At 34.4% G+C, this 12487-nt stretch overlaps 2 protein-coding genes across 2 annotated transcripts; both read left to right on the top strand.

Moving 5' to 3' along the window:
• The first annotated feature begins 209 nt into the window (after positions 1-209).
• On the top strand, positions 210-6584 carry cmss1 (cms1 ribosomal small subunit homolog). The gene is made up of 9 exons (XM_058786916.1): positions 210-330; positions 1936-2069; positions 3489-3566; positions 3910-4045; positions 4132-4191; positions 5373-5475; positions 5560-5708; positions 5818-5906; positions 6343-6584. Exons 1-9 carry the CDS (start codon positions 282-284, stop codon positions 6424-6426), a joined length of 882 nt encoding a protein of 293 aa, XP_058642899.1. The 5' UTR covers positions 210-281; the 3' UTR covers positions 6427-6584.
• Positions 6585-6794: 210 nt separating this feature from the next.
• tmem30c (transmembrane protein 30C) lies at positions 6795-12388 on the top strand. Its single transcript, XM_058786915.1, has 7 exons — positions 6795-7214; positions 8788-8904; positions 9879-9986; positions 10162-10252; positions 10878-11027; positions 11108-11320; positions 11841-12388. Exons 1-7 carry the CDS (start codon positions 7017-7019, stop codon positions 12026-12028), a joined length of 1065 nt encoding a protein of 354 aa, XP_058642898.1. The 5' UTR covers positions 6795-7016; the 3' UTR covers positions 12029-12388.
• The last annotated feature ends 99 nt before the right edge of the window (positions 12389-12487 follow it).

Raw genomic sequence — 12487 nt, forward strand, 5'->3', positions numbered from 1 at the left:
TTTAGACATACTTTGGGTTGAAAATTAAAATCCCAAATTAAGTCAACAATCAATCAAATAACTGAAATATAATAAATAATAAAGTACATATTTAGTAGTACTCGAATGTATTTTGTTTTTTGCTTCAAATTATATAAAAGTCGTATTATGAAAACCATTTTATTTGACGGTCGTTTTTTTCTTTTTCAATACTCTTGTTTTTGTCGGTAGATTCGCGAAGTTTTTCTACCTAGGCGAATCTGCTGTGCGCAAACTCCAGGCATGCGATTGCAGTTTGAGACATGGCTGATGATTTGGGAGACGAGTGGTGGACGCAGGGTGACAATTCAGGTAGCAAACATGTTCATTATGTGAAACTACATAGTCTTGTTTATTTCAGCTATACTTTGTAGCGTACTATTTGTATCATGTATTTTTTTGCTCTGCGTGTGTCGGTTTTAAACTGCCTGCTGTGCCAGTGCACACTTTGTAGTGCTGTAAAGCATTCTCCCTAACAGGGTTCTGTTAGATCTTTAAAAATTCAGCTGTAACTTACATGAAACTCCTGTCAGTAAACGAGCACCATTTGGAACTTGGTTAGTTGTGTATTCACAGATCTGTGGCTAAACATCTCTTACTAGATCCAGACTACTCAAAACACGTGTTTACCCTGCTCACAGAGCATCTTGGGATATGTAGTTTTCTTCCATGTAAATAATTGCAGTTCCTAATTTTTGTATTTTAGTTCCAGAACTGGGTAGATTACAAAGTATAGTCTGTTACTAATTCCAAATTGCGTGACAAAAATTGTAGTTAGTAATGTAATCTGTTGCATTACACACTTCAGACTACTTTTTGATTACTTTTGACCAAACTCATTTATCACATGGATTTAAACAGTATAATCTTGTACCATATTCATATAAAAATACAAAGATTAAGCAAATATATTTCATTGTTATTAACTGCATGAAGTGCATTAAACATTACATTACATCAAAGTTTCCCAAAATGAGGTTTGTAAGTTTAACGAAAAGCTAATAATGTTAAATTAAAATAAATCATTTTAAAATAACAGAAATCAAAACGCGTGCTAAAAAAAAATAAAAAAAATTTTTTATTTGTTTAATACCTCCATTTGACCATTAACCAATGTCCTGTAAACATACCAATATGGTACTTGTTTATTAAAATATTTATTTTAAAATCTCAGGTGGGGCTTCAAGTAAATATATTAGTTGAAATAGGTTCATATGACCAAGTTTGGGAATACCTGCATTGCATGAAAATAAGAAATAATGTGAATTTGTGCATTTTAACAAAGGCTAATGATACATGGGGCAACATTTTGAGCAATTTTTCCATACAACGTTTTCTGAGCAATGTTGCTTGGGCACTTTCCCATTGAGAATGGGTAACAAATTTCAATCTTGGTTGTGGGCCCTGTGTCTCACCTGGTTGCCCGTTGATGGCAAAAGCCTTCCAAAGACAAAGTAATACATGGTTAAAAAAACCTACTGAGTGATAATTTAAATAAAAAGTAACGTGTTTATCAGTTCTTGATACAATGTTTAAACACTTCTTAAACCTGAAATGCTTTTTGTAAGTCCAGTCGTCAAATGCTGTGTAGCCACCTGACTAATGACTGGACTTTGTGTTAATATCCACAAAACTGGAAGACTTTCTGAGTGTTTATAAGCATTAGGCTATTTTAGAAAGGAACATTTAAAAGATGTTTAAAAGAGGAATTAGGGAGAATCAATAAATTATAAATAATTTGTTATTTTATGAATAATATGTAATCAATAAAAAGTAACTATTGTCTGATTATGAGTATTTTAAAATGTAATTTAATCTAATTACAAGTACTTCATTTTTGGAACCTGATTACATAACCCAGCTCTGGTTAGTTCTTATATTAATTTGGTGTTATTTGCAAACGTTGATTTCTCACAGGTGTGTCAGAGGTAGAGGAGGACACACAGCCACTTGCAGAAGAACAACCAAAGAAATCTACGTCAAAGAAAAGGAAGGGTGAAAAACAGGTTCAAGACAACACCAAGAAAAAGAAGAGGAAGAAAACGGTTAAGGTAATGCAAACAAATTTACTGGTGGTGTTGATTGTGAAGCCATTCAAAATATTTTCTGTCATTTTCTGTTCATGTCAGTCTCCTTGTGCTTGCATTTTATATTTTGTTTTTAATTTGACTGTCACTTGCAATTGTAGTTTTTTCGCTTATTATAGCTGTTAAGTACACTTATTTTCAGATAAGTTTGTAATGTTTTGATTACCTCTTAGTTGGTTGGTATAGTAGTTTATGGCTAATAACCCCTTTAACCTTTTAACTTTTAAAAAAATCCTAATAGGAAAAATGAATGGGAAAATTCCAGAATCAAGACCACTGAAAAAGTGTGGCTTAACCAGTGGCGTTGGTTTGGGGTAGACAGAGCTTTCTATTTTGTTGTTGACAGATATGTAAATAATAATCATTTATACTACGGGGCCGTTGAATGCTTGAATCTGATTGGCTGCTGAACGTTCTGAGGTGTGCAATTATTTTCAGGGAAACGCGCGGTGAACGTAGTTCCAGGCAGCTCTTGACCGCATTACATGACCATATAAGTCCTCCAAATGATTTCTGTTATTTCAAAGGTCTTACAACAGCAAAATAACCGAAACCCACAACGACACTGGCCAAACAAATAAATATAGTAAACAAAAAATGTCATGTCCATGTTTTTGCCACAAAATTACGCTTTATTATGTACGGAAAGCACATACTCTATCTCTCCCACTCTCTCTCCCTCACAGACCGCACATACAGTTACAGTTTGCACACATCTTTGAAATGCCTCTCGGGCATCCAAGTGCAGCTCCTATCTCTTTGAATGGGGAAACATCAAATTCTCTAAAACGAAAAAACGATTTTTCTAATAATTCAACGGCCTGTCGTCAGATATTCCTTACATATTTTTTGCAGTTCTGTTTAGTGATACTAAACAGAGTTACAGAAATGACACATGAGTTAAAGATTCAAAATTCAAGCTTGCTTAAAATGGTTTTGCTTGTAGGCTGAAAATGGAGCATATTGCCAAATGAAAAGTCTCAAAAATGTTCAAATAAAAAGTGCTCACTTTGTCAAGCACTTAAGCTCTATGCAGATGACCAACCACAACAAAATGGACAAGCTGACCAATTAGAGCAGACTGGGTATTTTAGAAAGGCAGGCTTTAAAGAAACAGAAACTGAGAAAAACAATGTGTTTTTTTTTTTTACTTTAAATCATGTAAATGTATTCTATCAGACCCCAAAAATAAAATTATGAAGTTGTAAATGAGCATAACATGGCACTTCAAACCATGTAGAAACCTCGACTTTGTTAGTCATTTTTTCTTGGGTTCAGGCATTTAAGTTTTTCATCAAAGAAATGTCTTGGAGACAAAAGGTCTTGTGAACAAAAACAGAACCAGGGCATCTTTAAGTAAAGAGTGTCTTCCTTTCCCTGCAGAAAGAATGTTTCATCACACAGGAGGGATCAGAGGAAAAGGGCGATAAGGAGTCCAACAAAAACAAGAAGAGAAGAAAGGTAAGAATTATGATTCACATGTCAGTTAATGTTACTGTAGATGTCAAACTCTTTTGCCCAGTTCAGTATGCTGCTTCACAATAGTTTTTACTTTATGCTTGACAAAAAGACATGATAAAAAGAGCAATCTTTCTTCAGAAATGCTTTGATTTCACTAAACATAATTTGACTACTCATTTCTCATTTTGGTTAACATTTACTATGTAGAGAAACTCGCCTCTTAAATTATATTTGAGGACAAAGCTTATCTGAATTCATTCATTCCTTTTCTAGTCACTGTCTCTGCCCCTGATGTATGTGCTGTAAAACATGCTATTGTTGCATAATTCTCCTTTGTCTTTAGAAGAAGAAAACTATCACAGATGTGCTGACGAGCTCCGAGCCTGTGCCGGGCACTCCAGCTGACCTTATGAGCCTTTTGAAGAGTCACCACAGCCAGACCCGCTCTGTTATTGAGCAGGAGGAACTGGCGCTAAGCGGTGAGTCGATTAATGCATGTTTATGTGTGGTTTCATTTGAATCTGAATAAGGAAGTTGATTTTGTTTGTCGTCTTTTCTGTTTCAGAGTCTTGTTTCCTCAGCTCTAATGACCTTACACATAGCTTGTCTTCCTACCTCAAAGAAGGTGAAATGCCTTTTTATGCACTGTTTCAGTTTCTGTCCGCCCTCCAAAAAAAAAAAAAAAAAAAGATGTCCAACCAGGAGCATCTTGACTGTCATTTTGAATATGCACAGAGATTTCCTTATTGCAGAATTGACATTAAACATTTAAAAGTTTGGAGTCAGTGTTTTTGACTTACAAGACTGCATTTATTTGATTAAAAATACAGTAGAACACAAATATTGTTAAAAATAATAATAATAATAATAATGATGTTTTAAATGTAATTTATTCCTGTATTGACAGCTGAATTTTCATCAGATAATACTCCAGTCCTCCACGTCATATGATCCTTCAGAAATCATTGTAATATGCTGATTTGGAGCTCAAGGAACATTTTGGTAACACTTTATTTTAAGGTGTCCGTTACACGTTACATGTACTTACTATTATAATAACAGTTAATTATGCATAATTACATGCAAATAACCCTAACCATATATTAAGTACATTTAGGTAATTCATATTACTCAGTACTTAAATGTATAATTAAACTGTAACAAGGACACCTTAAAATAAAGTGTAATCAACATGTCATGTTGTAGATGGGATAGTTCACACAAAACTGAAAATTCTGTCATTGTTTACTCACTCTGTTGAACACAAAAGAAGATATTTTGATGAATGTTTTCAAACTGTTTCTGGTTAGCCATTGAATTCCATAGATTTTTTTTCTCAGCTTCTTTTATGTTCAGCTGACGAAAGAGACTCAGACAGGTTTGGGGCATCTTGATTGTGAGTAAATCATGACAGATTTTTCAGTTTTGAATGAACTATGCATTTAATATTTTTGTGGAAACTGATCAATTTTTTCAGGATTCGTTCATGAATAGCAAGTTCAGATGAACAGCATTTATTTATTTTACTGTCATTTATGATCAATTTAATTTATTCTTACTGAATAAAAGTAATTATTTCTTTTAGAAGAATCTGTCTGACCCCAAATTTTTAAATGATATTGTACAGACAACTCAGAGGGCTTTCTTGCATTATTTTTTGTAAAATGAGTCATTTTTTATTTATTTTTTGGTAATTAACACATTAATCAACAACTATAATATTAATATGACATTTGTTTTCTTATATGTTTGGCTTAAGATTTAAAAAAAAAAAAAATTTAAACATTTTTACTTAATATTTTTCAGTTTGTCCAAAGTGGGCAAAAATACAGAAGCAGCACACCCAGACCCGGTCAGTGGTGTTGCTCATCATTTGCGGATCTGCTCTAAGGACGATTGATCTCATTAAGTGAGTCTCAGATGTCCTGTTTTGAATAATACAGCGTTGCCTTCTCAACTGTTAGACTTTTTCCCCCCTCTCTTTGTGTTTAAGGCAGCTGATAGCTTTCAAAGGACAAGCTAAAGTGCTGAAGCTGTTCGCAAAACACATCAAGGTGGATGAACAGATAAAGTTACTGAGTAAAGGTGTGACCCATATTGCTGTTGGAACTCCTGGGAGAATTTGTGCTCTGTTAGAGAAAGGTTTGCTTTGATGCACATTTCTTGAAAATCTGTTATTTTAACCAACTTTTACAAGTTGTTTTTTATTTTTTATTATTGCTTGACTTGACTTGTGATCCATGTGCTCTAGAGGGTTTGACTACACAAGGACTAAGATATCTGGTTCTGGACTGGAACTACCGAGACCAGAAGCACAGGAGAATGGTGGATATACCAGAGGTAACATTGAAATGTGCTGCTTTCAGATGGGACTGACTTGTTTATAATTGAATTACAAAGATATTTTTAAAGAATTGTAATCCTGATAGCAATGAATGATCTAATAATGTAATGAGATCTAATGTAGATTTTGCCAAAATTATGGTTGATGGTGACAACACTGAATACAGTTTCTGTCCGGTGTCATCGTGTTTCTTGTTGAAACGGGACATATTGAATGACTTGGACTTTTGTCTTTTTTTTTGTCTTTTTTTTTTAAACACAAGGAAAAAATATGTTTTGCTTTTTGCTGTTGTTAGTCATGTGCAGAAGAATATACTTTTTTGTCAGTTTTCCAGGAAAAGAAAGACTTAACATTAAAATGTTCATATCTGAAAAACTAAACGTTTGCTAGAATTACTAAAATTGCTAGAATTATTTTTTGTTGTCATTTCAGGTGAAAGGAGACTTACTGAAAATGATGGACCATGGTCTAATTCAGAGCTGCAGGGAAGGAACAGTTAAAATAGGACTCTTTTAAACAGATACTCTGTTCTCTGTTATTTACGCATTCATGTTCATTTACTTGTTCAACGTGTAATAGAGCTATTACAATGTATTGTAGTTCCATATGTCTGCTGCAAGAAAAAATATTGTGTGAATGTTTTTTATGACTATAAATAAAAAAAAAAAAAATCAGATTGTTCAAAAACATATGTCCTTTTTTTTTTTTTGTCTTGTACACCAGGAGCCCCTCCCATGATAGACTGTTGATACTTTATTCAGGATACAAGCCTGCTGCTTATTGCAATACACAAACTCAGGCACAAAGCACACACACATTCACCCAGATGCTGCTCCCACACATTAAGGCAGAGTCCAGGAATGAGGAGAGACTCCGTTCTGATGGAAAAGAATGTGTGGAGTGCTGGGGAAGTTTAACAGTCAGAGCTAAGGACAGGGAGAGCAGCTCTGTGTGTGTATAAGGAGTGGTCGTAGTTAATAAGTAACAGTCACTTCAGGTTCAAAGGTTCAGTCACACTGGGAACTGGGAAAACTTCCTTCGGTGGCAGTTGAAGAAAACACTTGCTTATTTGAAGTTGTTTTATTAGTAGTTCTAGAGAATCTGAGATGGGAAAGAAGCAGACAGGTACAGGGCCACTGTCGAGGCGTCCGGATAACTCAGCGTTTAAACAGCAGAGGTTACCCGCCTGGTCTCCATCTCTCACGGCACAGACCGTGCTGCCAACCTTCTACATCCTCTCTCTCGTGTGCTTGTTACTGGGCATATGGCTCCTCATCACTGTTAAGAACACATACGAACTGAAGGTTAGACATGTTTTTATCATCTGCCAGTTTGCAAGACAGCAGGAAGTGGAGAAATAGACCAGGAAGATGTGTTCCTTTGTGGAAAACAACTCGACGCAACACACAAATCCATCAGAAGAGTGAAATAAGTGTGTTCTTAACATGTGTTGGTCAAGTTATTTTGCTATTTTTACTTGTAATAGACCTAACATATGTAATTTGATACATTTAACATCTTGGTTTCGATACTATTATATTTTTCATCAAGGCTGGTGGTCAAAATCCAAACTGTTCATATGGTTTTATACACTGATAAAGACCAAAGCGAGTTTGCAACTGAAATAATTTGATTTAGTTGTTTAATTTAAGTAGCTGACTCACTACAATGGACCATGATTCATTTGTATTGTTATTAGCACTGCTTGCTAGGGAAGCCATATGTAGAGACCAGGTCTGCGTTTCCCAAAAGCATCGTAAGCGTAAGCTGATCGTAGCTCCATTGGTTTCAGTGCGTCTATGATGTATTTAAGCTTACAATGCTTTTGGGAAACAGCCCAGAATTTCATAGCTTTGGGGTGAACTTTTTTTAAACAATCTTTATAAAAATACAAAAGATAACAAGAAATAGCCTATATATATATATATGTGTGTGTGTGTGTGTATATATATATATATATATATATATATATATATATATATATATATATATATACAGTCATGGCCAAAAATATCGGCACCCTTGGTAAATATGATCAAAGACGGCTGTGAAAATGAATCTGCATTGTTAATCCTTTTGATCTTTTTTTAAAAAAATTCACAAAAATCTAACCTTTCATTGGATAAGAATTTAAAATGGGGGGAAATATCATTATGAAATAAATGTTTTTCTCTAATACACGTTGGCCACAATTAACGGCACCCTTTTATTCAATACTTTTTGAGACCTCCATTTGCCAGTTTAACAGCTCTAAATTTTCTCCTATAATGCCTGATGAGGTTAGAGAACACCTGACAAGAGATCAGAGACCATTCCTTCATCCAGAATCACTCCAGACCCTTTAGATTCCCAGCTCCATGTTGGTGCTTCTTCTCTTCAGTTCACCCCATTCCAACGTGTATTTGAGAAAAACATTTATTTCATAATGATATTTCCCCCCATTTTAAATTTTTATTATCCAATGAAAGGTTATATTTTTGTGATTTTTTTAAATAAAAGATCAAAAGGATTAACAATGCAAATTCATTTTCACAGCCTTCTTTCATCATATTTACCAAGAGTGCTTATATTTTTGGCCATGACTGTATATATATATTGTATATATATATATATATATATATATATATATATATTACTTTTTATATCAAAATTGTTACACTGGTGAAAATAGGAAACCAACTCAATTGAAACCAGTAGTTGTTTTATTGAGAAATAATGTTGTTTTTACACTTTATTCCTGATGTGAAATATCCTAAGTTATAGAATGACCGAGGGCCACAGCTCAACATGCTGGAGTATGTGCTGCCACGACTTCAACCAGTCACATTTTACATTCATATTGTTTTTTTGTTTTGTTTTGTTTTTTTTGCTGCATAGGTGGACTACACCAATGCTGGAACATGTGAACGGTGCTTCAATTTGAGGAAGCATGCCATCGACTCCAGAACAGCCTGCACATGCTCAGTCAGCTTCTACGTTCCAGAAACCTTTCCGGTGGGTCTGACTGTATACAATACCTTTCAAAAGTTTTGGGTCAAGATTTTTTTTTAAAGAAATTAATACTTTTATTCAGCAAAGATAAACTTAATTTTCAAAAGTGAAAATAAAGACATCTATGCAACTAAACAGTTTTATTTAAAAAAAATAAATAAAACTGACTTTCTATTCATGAAATCATTCTGAAAAAAACAAACAAACATGTATCATGGTTTCCACAAAAATATTAAGCAGCACAACTGTTTTAACATTTATAATAATGTGTCTTGAGCACCAAAGCAGCACAATAGAATGATTTCTGAAGGATCGTGAAACACTGAAGACTGGAGTAATGGTGCTGAAAATTCAGCTTTGTCATCAGACGAATAAATTATATATTTTTAAATATCTTAAAATAGAAAACAGTTATTTAAAATTGTAATAATATTTCACAATATTAAATATATTTTATAAATAACTTTAAAAAATAATAATAATCTTACAGACCCCCAAATTTTGAAAGGTATATTGTTTGTAAAATAAAAAACGCATATAGGCCTACAAGTTACTATGAGATCTTGTCTGAGCAAAGCTAAACAGGCCTAAAATTTCATAACATAAGAAAGTGCGACAGATTTTTTTCTAGCAATCTGCCTAGTACAGTCCCACGGCTAAAAGCACGATTCACATAAATTCATGTAACACATTGTTTTATTATTGAATACAAAAGCTCTTAAATAAGAGCTGTATTCTGCCCAATAGATGTCCATTATAATTTTCGTATAAACGATTTCCAGCAATGGCAATTTTCTATCTTCAGTTTTTAGACCATTTAAAACACAGCTTTTTATAAAAAAAGAGAAGACGTCCTAGATTAAAGCCATTAAAAAAGTCTGTTGCCTAATTTAAACGAGACAACCTTGTGAACCTCATAATTTGTCATCAGCATGTTTCCTTTCAACGTGATGTAGTTCGCGCGCTGTCTCCCGCAGGGCGATGTGTTCTTTTACTACGGTCTGAGGAACTTTCATCAGAACCTGCGGAGGTACATGGACTCCCGCGATGATGCACAGATGGTGGGGAGGAAGAACAACCTGAAGGTGCTCGACGTCTCTTTCACTTTAACTCCCCTTCTGTTTGCACTCCTTTTTCACGCTCTTTCCTCATCCCTCCCACTCACTGATTAAAATAACGTCTGTCTTTATTTGATCTCTCACTACGCTTCACATTAGTAGCGCTGTTATCACATTCAAGATGTTGTTATTGCTCACGTAGGCACCGAGTTCATACTGCTCTCCGTTCGATTACTATGCAGACGGAATACCCATTGCCCCCTGCGGTGCCGTGGCCAACAGCATGTTCAATGGTAAAACCCATGTTACAATTATGCCGATATCATGCCGTCCGTTTTAATCGCTGTTTGTGCTTATACAGACACCTTCAACACTTCTCACGTTATCACAGTTTATTCGCTATAGTTTAGAAAATGGTAATAAAATATGACAAGAACTCATGAGTTAAACTTGATATTGTCAGATAACTTTGATAGAAGTAATGAATTAGGTTGAATAGCTGTCATCTGTTAAATTTAAGCACACAATTAGATAATATTACCAATTTAGGTCAACAATTACCAAGCAATGCTTAATTTTATTCAGTCTGTGGTGTAAAAAGGTCACATTTGCAATTAAAGAAAGTACACTTAAGCAAAACATGGTCAGGTTAGATGTCTGAATAATTTTTGGTCCCAAATTATTATCACTTTTACTGGTAGTCCACTGTATGAAGAATTTTTGAGTATAATATGTCACAGTTTATTTTGCTATCCTCACTTACATCAATGAAATATAGTGTCCTGCACCCACTAGTAAAAAAATAAATAAAACTTATATCTGGTGTCTGAATAATTTTTGGTTTGACTATATATATATATATATATATATATATATATATATATATATATATATTTATATATATATATATTTTTTTAGACTCATTAACAGTGATGTACAATCCAACGGATGTGTTAGAAATACAAGTTCCACTCTACAGGAAGGGTATTGCTTGGTATACAGACAAAAACGTCAAGTTCCGTAACCCTCCGACCAACAACACATTCACTCTCCAACAAGCCTTTGAAGGTAGGCTACACACCATACACCACACTTGTATGAACATATGTGTCCGTTTTTCTCATTGTTGTCTCTCTGTTTGTTCTCAGGCACGACTAGGCCTTTGTATTGGCAGCGTCCGGTTTATGAGCTGGATGACACAGACTCCAACAACAATGGCTTTATAAATGACGACTTGATTGTTTGGATGAGAGAGGCGGCCTTCCCTAATTTTAAAAAGCTTTATGGGGTTCTCAATCGTGCTCAAGGGCCTTTCACTGAAGGCCTGCCTGCCGGCAACTATACCCTCTCTATAAATTACAGTATCCTTGCTTGATGGAGAACAGAATTGGTTGTAAATGGAAGGAAATTGTTCAGCAGCACTGACAGGCTTTCAGTTTGGTGACAAAACCTATTTAAACAGCTGACAAATTTACATTTATTTTTTGCTTAAAGGGATGGTTCCTCAAAAAATTACAATTCTGTTATCATTTACTCACTTTCATATAATTTGAATCCTCTATGACTTATTTTACTCTGAAAAACACAAAATGTTTTGAAGTATATTGTTATGGTAACCAAACAGTTTTGGTGACCATTGACTTCTAATGCATGAAAAACAAAAAAAACAAAAACGGAGACATTTCTCAAAATATCTTCTTTACATATTGCAGAGAAAGTAAGTCACACATGGTTGGAACAACAAGAGTAAGTAAATGATGACAGGATTTTTTTTTTTTGGGTGAACTATCTCTTTAGGAGATTATGTTTATCAGTTAGGCTACATTTGTTTGTTTGTTTTTTCCCCCTGTAACTAGGTTTTGCCTTGACCAATAACTCCAGATTTTCCAGTCGAGCCCTTTAGAGGTCGGAAGGAGCTGGTGATCTCAATGGTGACCTGGTTTGGTGGGCAGAATTACTTCCTGCCCATAGCATACCTGGTGACCAGTGGACTGATCTTGGTGACGGCTGTTGTACTCACAACGGTGTATGTGAAAGTGGGCAAAAAGGGCAAGAACATGGAGGAATAAACCAAAAGATGGAAATGTCCATCAGAAAACAATGACGTAATCACTGCACTTAAGAGTCATTATTAGGCACACTGAGAGCAGTTAAAATGTATTATTTAAGTTAACTTTATATCAGCTTTTCTAATTTTGACTATAAATTGTTTACCAAAACCTATTTGATACGATTTTATAATAATATTTATTGTCTGATATACAGTGGAAAATATAGAGTGAAAATCTAGGATTCAAAATAGCGATCAAGTGTGTGATTTGTGATCATTTTTTACTAAAATTGATATATAATCTGTAATGGAAACAAACAAACCTGTATTAAAGCAGAACATTGCAAAATAGAAATATTTTCACAAGTGGACTTTTGAACCCCACTGTATGCTACATGATTATATCCTGATGAAATGTAAAAACTGGCCTGTATTTCCAGACAGGAAATGAGTAATGGATAATTATAATTTCCAGCTG

The sequence above is a fragment of the Onychostoma macrolepis genome, chromosome 09 (genome assembly GCF_012432095.1).
Source record: "Onychostoma macrolepis isolate SWU-2019 chromosome 09, ASM1243209v1, whole genome shotgun sequence".
NCBI classification, from domain to species: Eukaryota; Metazoa; Chordata; class Actinopteri; order Cypriniformes; family Cyprinidae; genus Onychostoma; species Onychostoma macrolepis.

Bases quoted from the DNA above. Each gene is read 5' to 3' on its own strand.
- cmss1 (XM_058786916.1), top strand. From the start codon at position 282: ATGGCTGATGATTTGGGAGACGAGTGGTGGACGCAGGGTGACAATTCA. The intron at 331-1,935 runs GTAGCAAACATG...GATTTCTCACAG, and splicing joins GACGCAGGGTGACAATTCAG to GTGTGTCAGAGGTAGAGGAG. The intron at 4,046-4,131 runs GTGAGTCGATTA...TTTCTGTTTCAG, and splicing joins GGAGGAACTGGCGCTAAGCG to AGTCTTGTTTCCTCAGCTCT.
- tmem30c (XM_058786915.1), top strand. From the start codon at position 7,017: ATGGGAAAGAAGCAGACAGGTACAGGGCCACTGTCGAGGCGTCCGGAT. The intron at 10,253-10,877 runs GTAAAACCCATG...ATATTTTTTTAG, and splicing joins GGCCAACAGCATGTTCAATG to ACTCATTAACAGTGATGTAC. The intron at 11,028-11,107 runs GTAGGCTACACA...GTTTGTTCTCAG, and splicing joins TCTCCAACAAGCCTTTGAAG to GCACGACTAGGCCTTTGTAT.